The sequence below is a fragment of the Solenopsis invicta genome, chromosome 12 (genome assembly GCF_016802725.1).
Source record: "Solenopsis invicta isolate M01_SB chromosome 12, UNIL_Sinv_3.0, whole genome shotgun sequence".
Taxonomy (NCBI): Eukaryota; Metazoa; Arthropoda; class Insecta; order Hymenoptera; family Formicidae; genus Solenopsis; species Solenopsis invicta.
The window spans coordinates 3,976,341-3,993,640 of record NC_052675.1 but is presented as its reverse complement, the minus strand read 5'-3'; the positions used below and the strand labels follow the sequence as shown (position 1 = coordinate 3,993,640).

The following is a 17,300-nucleotide window of genomic DNA, read 5'->3' as shown; positions in this document are numbered from 1 at the left end:
AAAGTGATATTGCTGTGATATCACTGCAATATTACGTGCTACGTGAGATAGTGTGCTTCCGAGTTAATGGCCAAACTTAAAATGTAAATTAAGACCTCAAAAAAAATTCTAGCAGTTTGCTCGCAAACGCTTCGTTCAAGAGATATAAATAACACAAATATAGGAATAAATAATGTCAAAATATCTTTTGTTATGAAACTCGAAGGTCATTGATAAGTTTTTGCACTGTAAACAAAACTCCTAACTGTAGTTCCTGGTAGTCAGTTTGTTAAATGCTCGTGAAATAAACTAGCATAATCATGCGACTAAAGGAAACTGGATCATTTAATATTCCTTCGTTGAAATACTAAAGAGGAAACTATCTTATTTAGCAATCTTCTGTTCGGAAACAGCATATTCATAACGAGCAGCGGTAGCATTTCCATCACAAAATCTATATAAAATATACCATGTCGGCAGATTCACTATTAGAATACGTACGAAGCATAATTATACTTTTTTCAAAAATATTTAACAAATTAACAAATATAAATTATAACCACGAGCTTTACAGTGCTAACTAAAACCTATTTATGATTTTTGAATTTCAAAACCAAAGATTTTTCAACATCATTCATTTCTTATTAGTTGTTTAAGAAGTGAATATCTCTTGAACAAAGCGTTTGTGAGTAACTTCCAGAGGACATTTTCTCAAATGTCAAGTTTGCCGTTTAACCTGGAAGCATCTTGTATATTGTTTTTAATTTTATTTTATTTGCCTACATTTAGATCGAAAAAACATTTTTTATCAAATTAAATTATTTAAAGAACTTTTGTTTGTAAAAAATAAATTATAAAATAAAACTACAAATATATTTTTTATATCCTAAATTGTTTTGCTCAATAGCGATGTTATCTAAAAATTATCTAGATAAAACCATAATTTTACCTTTTATTAAATTAAATAAATTAAAATATCTTTATCTAAGATACATTTACATGTATTTATCTTAATAAAACTGTTCGAAAGCTGAGAATGACTCCAAAGAGAATTGAAATTCATTATTGGTATCAAATAAGATCTTTTTAAATACTGTTGGACTTTTTTTAACTACGACCGTGATTAATCTTTTGGGAACATTGTTCTATTAATTTTCAAGAGTCTAAATTAAAAATTTGTGTTATTTATCTTATTTAGATAATTTTAAATTATCTAAGCGCAACACTAACCGCGATGAACAGTTAAATGTGATTAACAAAGAATGACAGGATAAATAAAACTTAAAATTGTTTTATTATTTTCTTTTAATTTGAACGTCGGAGAAACGTTTATAAAATGATTCAAAATCTGGATCAATTTCTTATGACAAATTTCGTTTCAGATGTGTTCATGCACACGTAATAAATTCGCATTAGTCGAACAGTCCAAAACCCATGTCATCATCTTCCGACTCTGATTCTTCCTTCTTCTCTTCCTTCTTTTCTGCAGCAGGAGCATCGGCAGCTGCAGTTACTGGAGCTGCTACAGCTGCAGCAACGGCGGCAAACTTACTCGGATCCTACGAATAATACCATTATTTTTAATTAATATGGCTTGCTTGTAATGGTGTATACAGCATTTATATTATCTTTCATTCAGACTGCGTTTCATGCAATATTTCAACCACGATCTTGACGCGTCAATGGGTTCAACTATTTCTAGCTTTGACACGTAAACCAAGATCTTCTGTGTAACGTTTTCATCATTATATTCATTTAAGGATAATTAGAAATTATGAAATACAGATATGCCTCTCTATAAAATTACATTCAGAAAGTTCGATCATAAATTGAGTAACTATAGTATTTATATTTAATATAAATAAAACATTTATGCAAAATAATAATTTTACTACTAAAAACAATTATTAAACTTTATTTAGAAAATAAAACATTTTTTTTAAGAGAAATAGATTATAATTCTCAATATAATACTCGTAAATATAAAATTAATACTTAGTTTAAAAACAAAATAACTTTAACAAGCAATTAAAAAATAATACTATTTTTTCTTAAAAATGTAGCTCTTAATTTATTTATTATACAACATATATTAGATGAAAGCGAGGTCAATCTATTTGCAGTTTTTATTCTCTATAAGGCGTAAATAAATTCAGACCATAAAACTGGAAATGCCATTGGAAAAATAATTTAATTCCCTTCGTTTATGCTTGAGATCAGTTTGACCATATTTCTCACCCATGTTAAACTATAATAGAAAATGTAAAAATGGTTTTTCCAGTTCGATTTAGAACCACTTGTTTTAAATTGAAATCACTGGTTTTAAATTGATATCTATAATCATTTATAATTAATAATAAAATAAGATCTATAATTTCTGTATATTATTACATGTACAACTTTGCTTCCGCCGTTTTCGAATAGATGGCTTTAGCGGTATATAGTGGTGGACACAAAGGGTGGAAATAAACAGATGTAGACATCATACAATAAGCTTGGACATTTGTCAACATAACTCCATCAAAACATTAGTCGATTTATGTCTGCATCGTAAAATTATTCTCGATTGAAAATGTCAGTTTACGAGCCAAATTCTCGTCATTTGCGGGAGGTTTCAATTCTGCTTCTATATGGAGAAATCTGTGGCTGAAGCTCATCAAATGCTCTCAAATACTTATGGCGAGACCGCTATTAGTGAAAGAATGTATCGTAAGTGGTTTCAACGCTTCAAGAACGGTGATTTTGACATCGAAAACTGGCATGGCGGTGGAAGAGAGAAGGCAGGGTTGGCAAAGTTATTTTATAAAAATAACTCGTTACCAAGTTTTTTTGATTGAGCAGAGAATAAGACATTAATAAAACATTATACATAATAATAATTTCTGTAATTCGTATTTTACATTACAACCAACAAAATAAAAAAGGTCAACAATATAATAGACCTACTACGCGCGCGCTAACTTATTCAATCTTCCATTTTTTTTCAAATGGGCTAGCGAAAAATTAGACCTATCACACATGTTTTAGTTTAAGTAGACCTAGACGCAGATATTTTTTTTCACGAAACTCGTGTGTCAACTTCGTACGGTTCTCTCGTAAGTGATTGCGGATTTTGTCAATAGAGACAATCTTAGCACATTCTTTTGTTTTCAACGTATTCAAAGCACCTAGCCTATATTGTTTTCTTGTTATTTGAACTTCCACCTTTAATTTAGTAAAAAAATGTTATTAATTACTTATTTAGTTTCGTTTTTATCCCAATTTAAAAATCAACAAAAAATCAGAACAAAATTTAGCAAACTAATTTTGACACTGCCTTTTTTTCAAAGCTACATTCCCAATATATGGCACATAACTTCTTGTGTGCTTGCGATGCGTTCTTGTCTTTTCGAAATAATATAATAAAATATGTCTGAAATGCACTCTTGTTCTTCCATTTTTAAATTGAGATAAAAACAAAACTAAATAACTAATCAATAAAATTTTTTTACTAAATTAAAGGTAGGAGTCCAAACAAGATTACAACAATATAGATTAGGTGCTTTGAACACGTTGACAAAACAAAAGAATGTACTAAGATTGACAAAATTCGCAATCACTTAGTTGCCAACCCAATAGTATTATATTTAATAAAAAGTGATTTAACTTTTGGATAATAATTTAGCATCTCAATATTAGAATTATTTGATCATAAAAATCGTTTGCATCGTCGGATTGCTATCACCTAGCAAATTAACGCACTCCATCTATACAAAGTAACAATAAAATTAACTATTCAAATCGTTACACATACCAACAAAATATAACTCGTTACCTTTACAAATTATGAAATGTAACGCCGTTACTCATTCGTTACCAAAAAAAATAATTGTAACGGTAACGACGTTACAAGTAATGCGTTATTTGCCAACCCTGAGATTTTCAAAGATGCAGAATTGGAGGCATTACTTCATAAAGACTCGTGTCAAAGGCGCAAAGAATTGGCAGGATGAGTGGGAGAATCATTGAGAGTGACTCAACAAGCCATTTCAAAACGCCTGAAAGCCATGGGAATGATTCAGAAACAAGAAAATTGGGTGCTGTACGACTTGAAGTAGAGAGATGTTGAACGGCATTTGCTTGTGAACAGTTGTTTGAAAGGCAAAGACGTAAGAGATTTCTACATCACATTGTGACTGGGGACAAAACTGGGTTCATTACAATAACCCCAAGCGCAAAAAATCATGGGGACCTTCCGGCCATGCTTCCACGTCAACGGCCAAACCAAATATTCACAGTTCAAAGGTCATGCTCTGTATTTGGTGGGATCAGCTCGCCATAGTGTATTATGAGCTGCTAAAATCGTCTGAAACAATTACAGGCGATCTGTATCAAAAGCAATTAATGCGTTTAAGCCGAGCATTGAAAGACAAACGATCGCAATACAACGAGACATGATAGAGTAATTTTGCAGCATGACAACCCTATGTCGCAAAGTCGGTTAAAACATACTTGGACAACGTTGAAATGAGAAGTCCTACCTCACCCGCCGTATTCTCCAGACATTGCTCCCTCTGACTATCACTTGTTTCGATCAATGGTACACGGTCTGGCTGACCAGCATTTTCGTTCTTATGAAGAAGTCATAAATTGGAATGATACGTGGATCGCCTCAAAAGATGAACAGTTTTTTTCGACGAGAGATTTGTAGACTATCCGAAAGATGAGAGAAAGTACTGGCCAGCAATGGACACTATTTTAAATCGTAAATGTATAACCAGTTTTTTACAATAAAGCCTCAATGTAAAAAAAAAAAAAAATGGCGGAAGCAAAGTTGTACTCCAAATACTTACTGAAGATGGCAAAGAGGGCCATTTGCCATCTTCAAAATCAAGCCTGTATTATGAACAGCAATAACTTACGCGCAAACACTCTCATCAGCCATGTGACTACTTTGTTTGAAAATATCGAGAGTTAAACTTCACTGATTAAATAATAAAATAATACTGTCAGTTTAAATGATGTGTGCGTGCACGCACGTATATATAAATATATAAATAAATATATAATGGCAAGTTAGCGCTATATTATTATTCAAAATACGACCAAAATACTTATTTCAAATCTTTTGTAGATACATCCTTTAAAAATTTCTACTTTTTTATTCCTATCTTCCCCAGCACTGCATACGATCAGTTTCAGATCATAATCCCGTCATAAGTAGGATACCTATGTATACAAAATCATACCTTAATATATTCTTTGATGGTGGCAGCTTCTGCAAATTCAACATCAGTAACAGCAGCGACCGCTAGCAAGTTCTTGAAGCCATTTACAATACTATGTGGCGCGCTAGCGACTGTAGGATAACCGATCGCTAGGCAAACAGAAGCCAAGTTTGCAACCCCAGCCATAAATTTTTCACGCAGATCCTCAGGTTTGATGTCCAAAATCTCAGGTGCAAAAATAGTACCAGAATCGTATACTTGTTCGACCAGTAATCCATAAGAAAAGGGAGAGATGTTCAGCATATTCAAGAGCGTGGCTTCAGAAGCTCCCACCTTATCACCAGGTTTGAGGATATGAACATCATTCTAAAATTTGATATCGTGCCATTGTACATACATACATACATATATTCATAAAATCCACGAACTTTGAAAGAATCAAGATTCTTCAATCTTTTTACGTATAGTAGATCGAGATGAATCAAATCAATTTTGCTTTATAGGTAAAAAAATAATAAAATTTTTTATTAAGTTTTACTATAAATTCTTACATCTTTGGCTTGGGTTTTATAGAATAAAATATAAAAATATAAACGTATAAATAATAACATAAACACATAAATTTTTTATTGCCCAACGAAAAAATCAAGAAAAGGAAATTGTCCGATTCACTCCAACATTTCGAGCAAAACAGATAACTACTTTAAAAGAAATAAAAATAAATTTAAAAAAATTAACTCTGAAAAAATTTATTATTATTGATTATTAAGCCTTTTCGTTACAAATTTAATTCACCAAATTGGAATCAAGATTTTATATGACATAAAATGAGAACATTTTTTTCGCGCATATCATCGACTGACACTGAATCAGACGCAACAGAATTATTATCTAGTGTTTCCTCTGCAAAGGTAACAAATGGAAGTACACACTAGCGTGATAAAACAGATCGTATGAAATAAAAAACTAATAATAACTGTTTCAAAACTTAGACTGCTTTCACACACAGTATATCTAGACTGAGCATTCAAGAAATGGAAACAAAACATAGAAAAGAACACGCTGTTTCATGATCGTGCATTCTTTTTCTTGTTCGCGTATGCATACAAAGCGTACACATGTATATGAAGGAATTGCAAGAGAAACGAGGAAGTGAAACAAAAATATGTATGCCTTTCTACAGGAATTTACATCCACTCCTCAAATAACCGTGGAGGCTGGGTCTACTATGTTTATGCTTTTACATGATGTATAACTTGCATCAGCCAATCAAATCATCTTACTACATACGGAAATTCGTTTAGTTATTTGTTGAGACAATTTGATTGGTTGACACAAGTTACGTTTACGTAAGTTACGCCCCATGTGAAAACAACCTTATAATAATCCGATTCTCCTCGATCCAGCCTAATGGAAAAACATGATACAATTTTAATAAATTTATAATCGATATACAAACATTCCTAAATTAAAAAAAATTTTTTTATCAAATAGTTTTTTAATTTAAAATATAATTTTTTAAAATAGTAATGAGCCTTATGGAAAGAAGAGTTTTGAGTAATTTAATCGCAAACAAAATATAAAAAGTTTAAAAAATTGTATTCATAAGAAACAATGGAGTCTATTTTGGAATTTCAAAAATAAAGTTTTATCAAATTATTTTCATGGGAATGTCAAATGTTCATAAAATATTTTTTAAAGGTGACATTAACAAAAGAATGACACAATAACGTTAATTATAATTATTACAATAAAATCATCATGAACAATTCTTTTCCCATTTTTTCATATCAATATTTATCAATATTACAAAAAGAATTTTTAAATAACAAATTATCATTGTTAATTTTTAATTACTTTAAATTTCATTTATTATTAATAATTTTAAAGATGACAATGATAAAAGATCTTTTATTAAAAAATATAAATAAAAAAATCACATGCTTCTCTTTTAGCTCTTGCAGAGCATACAATGATACAACACATGACGCGCAACTTTCCAATAAGCGTACAGCTTTTATCGACAAATTATACAAAACTGTACGTTCATTGGATCATCATACATCACGTGTCGCGTCATCGTGCTGGTCTGCGCAGAGCATCTGACTTCTTTAGTTCTGGTTTACAATAGTAGTAGGTCTTGAGCCAAAAATGCAAGAGGCTTTCTATAATACGTCGTATTTCTACAATATATAAATCATAAACCATAAAAATTTATTAAAGATAATGATATCTCAAAAACATTAACAAGAATATAAAAATTTCACAGATTGTTCTATTATTACGTTTGTGTATCTGTATAAAATTTGAACACAATTTTCTTATTGATTTAAAAATTATTTAATTTTTTGTTTATTCTTCATCTTATAAATAGCTTTTAAATGAGCAAGTAGATTTATATCAACTTTGTACATATATTTATTAGAGTTTTGTTAGTATATGCACAAATTTTGATCTAATTTGTAATGCTCCTTCTTCAATAAATTTACAAAAATTGCGTTTTTTTGCAAATTTTACAAGAAACATTGAGAATTAAATTCAAAATTTTTACATATACTAATAAAACTCTAATAAATATTTGTGCAAAAATTGTTTATAAAACATAAATTTTTCATTATTTTCTTCAAAGAAATAGAAATTATTTTATAACTTTTGTAGCAAAAATGAATATATTTTGTTGCAGTTTTAACTTTTAACTTGAACTATATAGCTAAAACATCCTTAATAACAATAAAATATTTTCTTCACATTCAATCATGATTTGTGATAAATTCTTTATGGCTTGTGATTTATGACACCGATAAACGACGTATTATGGGCTTTCTACAATAAGCTATTAAGGACGCCATAGCCGAGAACTCCGCGTGGACAATAGCAATATACCGTCGCTGACAAAATTAGAATTAATAGGCGTGAAATGTGACCATTAACGAAAAAATTCTGTTGTGCATGTCATTTCGTTATTGTGTTTCATTGTGAAAATGTAACTTGTCTTGTATTTACCAAATTCATAAAAATGGAGCGCAAATAAAGTTTTTTTAAATTTTATATATGAAAACATATTTTTTATTCCTTTTAATAACTATCCGTGCGTTTTCCTGTCTGAATAGGCTTCACTTTACGTGCTTTTTACGACTATTTACTGACCGTTAGGCGGAAAAAGGATAGTTAAAGTCCATTTTTACAAGTGTTTTAAACTGATCACGTTTTATCCAAATTCTTTATTTACAAATACCATAACGAAAACTTTTGTGATTTCTCGTTCATGACGTCACGATTTCAATATAGCCGCGACGAGTAGACAGGAGCCTTAATCCATATCATAAGTTATAAGTAAGAATTGATCAATACGACCAAATATGAGAATATTTGACTGTGATTGGTCAATCTTTACAGCTTATGATTTATAACACCAAATAAAAACTTATTGTAGAAAGCCTCTTAGGCCTACTTTACACATCACCACTAATCGTATTTGATAACATCTGTAGTTAGGAAATTGGTTAATTACAAATATTCCTCTGAAGAATGAAATGATTATAATTGGCCAGTTTCATAACTATGAATGTTACTAAACCTGATTAATGGTAACATATAAACAAAGTAACAGAAAACTTCCAAAAGCATAGACTTCTGCAATGATGTATAGGATAATTAACAAGAGTCCTTTATTTCTATCCTAGGAAAAGAAAAGAAAAAAAAATTGATCTTATGCATTATACAAGTCTTTCACTTTAAGAACAATAGTCTATAATTTCCCAACAAAAATGGATTAAAGAGAACTTATTTTAACGTTCGTAAATGGATACTTCTGAAAATCTTAAATTTCAAAACCCAATAGCTTTTATCTCTTTATAAAAATTAAATAAAGCATATTTTCTACGCTTTTCAATCAGAAATAAATTCAGATTTAAAAAGTAAATATAAATACTGCTAAAGTCAAAATTTTGAATAGGAAGTAGTTATTTCATTCCAATTAAATTCAAAAAAGCTTTTTCGTGAAAATGGAATAAATGCTATTCAATTCAAAATTGTGAATAGAAAATGCATTGTTTCAATCTTAATACAAAACAACTTTTTTACAAATTTGTATCATTTTTTTTTAATATTTGAATTTATTACAATACCATCAAAAATGTTGATGACTTTATTTATATTAATGAATAGAAGTGAATTTATTTCCATGAAGTATAATCCATTTAAATTTATTTTAACAAATTTAAAGTATGTATCGTAAATGTATTTTCAGACAATTCAAATAAAAATTTGTAATCAATTTTCATCCATTTTTGTTTACTGCTTTGTTAATTTCTTAAGGCTTGCTATAGGCTTACATCAATTGTAGACTAGAACTTAAGTTAAAAAAATCTTATTTGAGCTTGAGAGTAAGAATATGCAAATTTGAATATTTCTTATTATAATTTAAATACTTACTATAATTTCAATAGTACCCTTGGAGATCTTAGTCGGAATACTCAAGGCTTGGAAAAAAGAAGTCTTTTCAGGACCAAGTCCTGTATTTTGTGCTGGAATAATAACGCTCAAAGGTGCAATAGCTCCTGCTCTGGCTGGCGCGCGTACTTTATTCTCAAGCAATTTGTCCCTCACTTCGATCAAATCACCTCTGGTGAAAACAAATCCAACGTTACCACGGATGTGAGGCAGTAATTTCTCCAATGCTGCGTTACGTTCAATATGACCACGAATCGCTTTTCTCATCATGGTATTTTTGCCCATTAGCACGACCGCGTTTCCGCGCAACGACATACGAATCTGTTGCATTTGCTTCGAGCCAACATTATCCGCGCCCACAATAAAGCATTTAGGATAATCGTCCAATAGTTGCTAATATTTAACAGAAATTATTTGGATAAGTATTTTTTATATATTTATAAATTGTATGAATATAAAAATACTATTTTTTTATTTATTACTATCCAAAAGTATTAAAACACTTAAGATTTTCTTTTAAAAATTTGAATTCTTGAAATCTTTTGATACATATATGCAATAAAAAAAATCGAATTTTACATGACCTTTCCCTCCCTTAAATATACATTTTTGAAAACTATAATTTTTTTCCACCTGCCAAGTACTATAAATAAATATATGTACCAAAACATTTCAAGAATTCAAATTTCAAGTCCTTATATCGGAGATCGACATATTAACGATTCTACAGACAAGTTCATACGTGCGCGTTTAGTAGATAGTCACGCACATTTCAAACTTTGAACGCGTTTTTCTCGAAACTACATCTTTCAAAACGGCGTACATTACTCAAAAAATATTCGATGAATATAAATGATGGTGCATGTTATTTTTCACTAAATTCTCCACCGGGTATACCTATAAAACTTGTAACAATAACTATTTAAACAATTTTTTTCACATAATAAAAATAAAAATTTTATGTAAAAATTCAACATTTTTTTCAAAACTGTAAAATTTTCATTTTTGTACTCTTTACTGTCAGATTTAAGTTCTTCTGGTGTGCAATTTTATCAAAAAAATTTGTTCAATTTTTTTTCAGGATAACATACAAAAAATATTGCAATGCATGTTATTTAACCTCCTTGAAAACTAGAACTTGGAGAGCGAGCGCCATTACGCCATATTTGAACTAATTTGACTTTAAACATTTTTTTACATCTACAAATTATAAAAAAATATTAGAGATAAGTTGGATAAATGGATAGTGCATTAAAAATCTTGTGCCACAAAAAAATTTATGAAAATCAGCTTTTTTCAGCCAATTATATGACCTTCCTCCTTTAAGAGAAAATTTTAAGAAAAAATTTGTCTTTGAATTTTTCATGTCTGTAAATTATAAAATGTTCTAAGATTCATATAAAACGTCTAAAAAAATTTTCTAAAAAATTCTAAAATTTACATAAAGTCTAAAAAATTATTTTAAAAGTTCTGAGAAAAATTTATAACCTTGGTAAAAATTTTTTTGAACACTTATTTTTCATGTAAATTTCAGAATTTCTGTATAATGTTATAACATTTTATTTCTAATTTTTTTTTATAAAACCTAAAAGTATTTCAAATTCACATATGTGGCCAATTCTGAGAAAAATTTTTATCAGGAAAAACAAAACTTTAACATTTGGGACCCAATTTTTTTTTCTTTGATAATTATTTTGGACAATTTCAACTTATCAACAATCTGTAAGTATGGCATATGTAGTATTTTGGAGTACTTGATAGTACATATATCCAATAGGGACCCAAAGGGTCCAACCAATTAGTTTCATTTCTATTGTTCCTCAATTATATAAAATTAAAAATTAATATCTTTTTGATATTTTAGAAGTGTTACAGATTGATAAAACAAAAATTTTAAAGTAAGCTTCTAATCTTTAAACTTTTCCTAAAAAAATAAGTGTAATGATTTTTTACAATATTAAACTTTTTATGTAAAAATTCAACTTTTGCAAGATATTTTTAATTTTAAAACAAGTTTACAGAAAAAAAATGTACAAAAATGTTATGTACTTGATTTGCATAAATTTTTTCAAAAAATTTTCAAGGCTTTTATACTTTTTATGCTATGCAAAAAAAACTAGAGCATTCTAATACTTTTGAGCAGCAGCATATATATTTATATTATAATCAATATGTTATTTAATTAAGCATTATAAAATTATAATTGAATGATAAAACAAAAAGATTAAAAGTAAATACTTACAACAAGTTTAGTAAAATAATTTGACTTCCATGTTGCTTTGTCCTCCCTACCCATCTTGAAAAGTGTATAGGGATACCTTACGGAAATTTAAGGACTAAAAATGTTTAAAGATAGAAATTAGACTACAATACATAAAAAAAAAAACAATAAAATTAATATTAATACTTTTTTTCAGAAAATATATTTTTCCTACAAATTGTTCAGAGTTCCACAAGTGGGTTCACCTATTTCTAGGTCTTGTGTCTCTCAAACAATAAGACGTGTTTTTCTCATCATTTTAAATCACACTTTAAAAAATAAGGCAAGTTTTTTAATTCATCAATCAATCGCATTATGCACAAATGCAGCTTTTACAAAACAAAGTTGCATTTGCGCGTATTGCAATCAATTAATGAATTAAAAAAACTCGCCCATTGTACATTTTCCAGCAAGCGACAAAGCACAGTGAATTATCCTCATTTGTCAATGTTAAAGAAGGTTGAAATGATTCATTGTTTTGCACTACATCTTTCCGTGTTTCTTGCTTGAAAATGTCTGTTTCTTTTATTTTAATATTTTTGTAGACCAATGCAAACGAATTTTCGAATCTAGCACATGGTTCCATAACCTCATATCTCATAAATTGTTATAAAACAATTGTTTAATATACGACTTTATTATTTTCATATTGAAATGATACATATGTAGCATCGTAACTTCGTAATGGATAATATAAAAATCAAAGATAAAAATTATATAAAAATAATACATTGGAGAGTCACATACCTTCAGCAACGTACGGCAGGAAGATGAAAAAGGAAACGGAAGTTTTAAGACGTGGTGGACATGGGGTGCGTTCCGAATTAAGGCAACGGCACAGGCTTTTGCGTAACGCACAATGCATAAAGGGCCTCGCACATGAAATGCATAACGTAACATAAACACAACATAAGACCGATGGGCCAATGAGCATCCAGCATAAAGTTGCCATATTGATTTATATAAGATTTTCATTGGTCCAGAGGTCTTATGCTACGCTTATGCTCTATTAAGCCCGTATCAGACTACGCATTGAAGATTGAGATTGAAGATTAAAGATTGAAATTTGACCAATCGAAACAGGGAAATTTTAACTCCTTTTATTTTGATTGGCCAAAGCTCAATCTTTAATCAATTTTCAATGCGTAGGCTTAATGCACACAGGGCGCGTCAATGCGTTACGTGGCAAATAGCCAATCATTCTTTCGCTTTCTTATTTTTTGTCATAAAATAAAAAAAATGATTGACTACCTTGCCATGCGTAACGTATTGACGCGTCCTGTGTGCATTAAGCCATTGTCTGATACGGGCTTTAGGGAAAATTCACATTTTGTCGAAAGAGAGGAAAGCGGAAAACAGTAAGCCAATCAGAACTCGCGCTGGTAGTAAGCGGGTATGTATGTATGTATGTACAGTGCGTTGCATTGATGCCTGGGGTACCGATTTTAGGGACCACGTTTCTTTCTTGGTTATTTTTACGTTCATGAACGAATGCTGCGGTAAATGTTGACGCAGCATTCGGTGATGAATATAAAAATAACAAAGAAAGAAACGTGGTCCCTAAAATCGGTACCCCAGGCATCAGTGCAACGCACTGTATAGTCGTGAGCTAAAAGGTTGCAACACATTTTCTTCGATTATTTTTGAAATGTAGACTTGTTCATCAAACGGCGAACGTCATTGGTTCTTACCTGTGGATCCAACCAATTAAGCATCGAACCATCTACCATCAAAGAAAATGTGTTGCCACCTTTTAGCTCACGACTATACACAGCGTTTCTTACGCAGGAAATTGAATTCGACGTAACGATAATAACGTAAAAAGCGTAAAGTAACTAGGCGGAAGCTGATGTTTCAATAAAATGATATCATTGGTCGGCGCAAGTTACGCTTACGCAAGTTACGTCTCATGTGACGGCACCTTTGACTATATAAATATGGACTGCTGGGGGTCAATCATGAAACTTTTTCCCTAAAGCGGAAACGAGAAAAGTGAAAAATTTCTCCATTAACTTAAATGGTAAAGATTTTCACTTTTCACGTTTTGGCCCTAGGGAAAAAGTTTCATGATCGACCCCCTGGTTGGCTCTTTTAGGCTGTAAGAAATAGAGTCCCTAGAAGTAGAGAGTCTGGACATCTGCCCCTAAAATGTCGGTGATAAATATGTCAGTGTATGTACGTGAGCTTTATGTGTGTGTATGTTTATCATTGTATGCACTTGAACGTGTTGTATGCTATTATCGCATTGGCTAAAGAGGATTAAACAGAGATCCGTATTGGTGCTGCCATTTTAGGTGCACAATCACGTGCATCCAATTACGTGGAACCCCGAGATGTCCAGACTCTCTACTTCTAGGGACTCTAGTAAGAAACATCTACAGCGCCATCATCTCCTAAGCGACGATTTCAAATATAAAATAACATATGGTGTGGTGTGTGGTTTATATACGCGACAGTAATAAACATTCGTGCGATTGAGTGATATAATACAATGGTAGTATATTGTTTTATAAATAGTTGTAAATTAACCAAATATAAAAGCGTAAAGGAGAAATACATTCCTGTACCATTTTTTGGATAAGTTATTAGTTAATTGCATTGTAACCTAAACTTTTTTGATTTTTTAAATTAGAAAATAAATTAAAAATGAGAAATATAATTCCTACAATGATTTAAGAAACATTAAGAAATCTAAGATTAGATATATTATTTATTAACTTTGACACACATATTAAAGATATAGAAATATTAAAGAATCATAAATATGTAATAATAAAATTAATTATTACATATTATTTAAACGTTAAATTAGCTTATGAAGGTAAAATAATTACATTGAATGAACACAAAAATTTTATAAGACGTAATTTAATTAAAACTGTTATTTTCAGCGGGCAATAATTTATACTGTACACTTTATTACCCGAAAATGACGGTTTTCTAATAAGGCTTCCTTTTATTTATATGACATCACTTATTTGTTTTTATTTTTAATTACTTTCCATTTTTTGCTTTATATATTTTATTATTATATACATATTAATTATATAATTTTCTTAAATATATTTTTAATAATAAAATGTGTATATTTTATATTTATTTCCTTTTAATTTAATAAAATTAATTCTTATTTTACAAAAATATAATCGCATATTTTGGAGTAAACGTATAAATTCAAAGCCATGTATTCCGTCTCTTTCTTTTCTGATCTTCTACTATTGCTGTCTCGCTTTTTTGTTTCACATTTCTGCCACTTAGGAGATGGAAGCGTTGCAGATCTTTCTTACACAAAGACATAGGAAAGTGGGGGGGTACTAGCAGTCCATATTTATATATATAGTCAAAGGACGGCACCCTTATAGCAATAGCGCTACCCATCAGCGCATAAAAACTTGCCCATCAACGTCTTAACCTGGGGGTCGATCATGAAACTTTTTCTCTAAGGCGGAAACGTGAAAAGTAAAAATCTTTATCATTGAAGTTAATGGAGAAATTTTTCACTTTTTACGTTTCCGCCTTAGGGAAAAAGTTTTATGATCGACCCCCTTATCACAATCCGTCTGTTCCTGAACTCCCTGAATTAGTGTGCCCTTAAAATAAAATAGATATGTATTTGAAAGTTAGTGAAAGCAAAAGCTTGTTTTCTATTGCTGCACTAGACTGCACTGGAACGTTCCTTCTTGCTTTCACTAACTTTTAAATATATAGCTATTTTATTTTAAGTGCACACTAATTCAGGGAGTTCAGGAACAGAAAACAAACGGCAAGAAAGAACGTTTCAGTGCAGTCTAGTGCAGGAATAGAAAACAAGCCTAAAGGGCCTCGCACATAAAATGCATAACATAACATAAGCACAACATAAGACCGATGGGCCAATGAGCATTCAGCATAAAGTCGCCATATTGATTTACATAACATTTTCATTGGTCCGTCGGTTTTATGTTGTGCTTATGTTATGTTATGCATTTCATGTGCGAGGCCCTTAAAGATTGGTTTATGCAGGACATAACCACTAACTTATGCCGTAATCTGTAAGAAATTGACCAATCATAGTCGATTATTCTTTTATAAACTAGTTATGATTGGTCAATTTCTTATAGATTTCGGCATAAGTTAGCGGTTACGGTCTGCATAAATCAACTAGACCTTAATGGTCTAGTTTCCACCGATAAGGACCTCGTACAGTCGTGTTCATTATAGTTGCGACACTTTTTCTTCGATGCGTTTCTGAACGCGCAACTATAACGAGAGCTGAGAACATGATTGGTTCTTACTTATGGATCCAACCAATTACGTTTGCCGCTCGATGAGCAAGGCTACATTCCAAAAACCATCAAAGAAAAAGTGTCGCAACTATAATGAACATGACTGTATGTACACCCAAGGACTTTGATTCTGTCCATGGGGAAATTTTCCAAACTGAGCAGTCACCACTTTCTACATACTCTCAGTTCATGATTAATGAAACAACTAGAGCTTATTGGTCGTTACGTTAATCATAAACTGTAAGTATGTAGAAAGATAGCGACTTCTCAGTTTGGAAAATTTCCCCATGGACAGAATCAAAGTCCTTGGGTGTACACTCCTGTTTATTATAGTTGCGACACTTTTTCTTAGATGCGTCTCTAAACATGCAACTATAACAAGGGCTGAGAACATGATTGGTTCTTACTTGTGGATCGAACCAATTACGTTCGCCGATTAATGACATCAAAGAAAATGTGTTGCAACGTTTTAGCTCACGACTGTATGGCCGGTATTCATAGTCGATTCTTACTTCAAGATTATCTTAAGTAACGTCTTAAGATGCTAATACGGCTCTTTGATTGGTTGATGACGTCTTAAGATGATACTTAAAATGATCTTAAATATAAGAATCGACTATGAATACCGGCCTATGTATGTATGTACATACAGTCGTGTTCATTATAGTTGCGACACTTTTTCTTAGATGTGTTTCTGAACGCACAACTATAACGAGAGCTGAGAACATGATTGGTTCTTACTTGTGGATTCAACCAATTACGTTCGCCGCTCGATGAGCAAGGCTACATTCCAAAAACCATCAAAGAAAAAGTGTTGCAACTATAATAAACACGACTGTATGTATGTACATACATGTAGTAATACATATATTGGTAACACATGTATTACTTAAATAAGCAGAACAAAATTGAAAGATGGATAATAAAATTAGGATAAATTAAGAAACAGTTTTATATCAAATTTATTATTTATAATAGCTATTCTGTAATAACATTCTGTCATATCCAACCTTCTTGCGATATGTTGATATAAAATTTTAAGGTATAGTTGTACATTAATAGATATGTCCGTGTTGCTTGAATTTCTTGCATGTAAAATGCTTTCTTTTTCTTAAATGCCTAACATATATTTATTTC

The 17,300-nt window shown here is 30.7% G+C and overlaps 1 protein-coding gene across 1 annotated transcript; it reads right to left on the bottom strand.

Moving 5' to 3' along the window:
• Positions 1-1,254: 1,254 nt before the first annotated feature.
• On the bottom strand, positions 1,255-12,762 carry LOC105194012 (60S acidic ribosomal protein P0). The gene is made up of 5 exons (XM_011158708.3): positions 12,646-12,762; positions 11,881-11,974; positions 9,621-10,031; positions 5,208-5,552; positions 1,255-1,538 (listed from the first exon to the last, which is right to left on the bottom strand). The coding sequence occupies exons 2-5, from the start codon at positions 11,932-11,934 to the stop codon at positions 1,392-1,394; spliced, it is 957 nt and encodes a 318-aa protein (XP_011157010.1). The 5' UTR covers positions 11,935-11,974; positions 12,646-12,762; the 3' UTR covers positions 1,255-1,391.
• Positions 12,763-17,300: the final 4,538 nt, after the last annotated feature.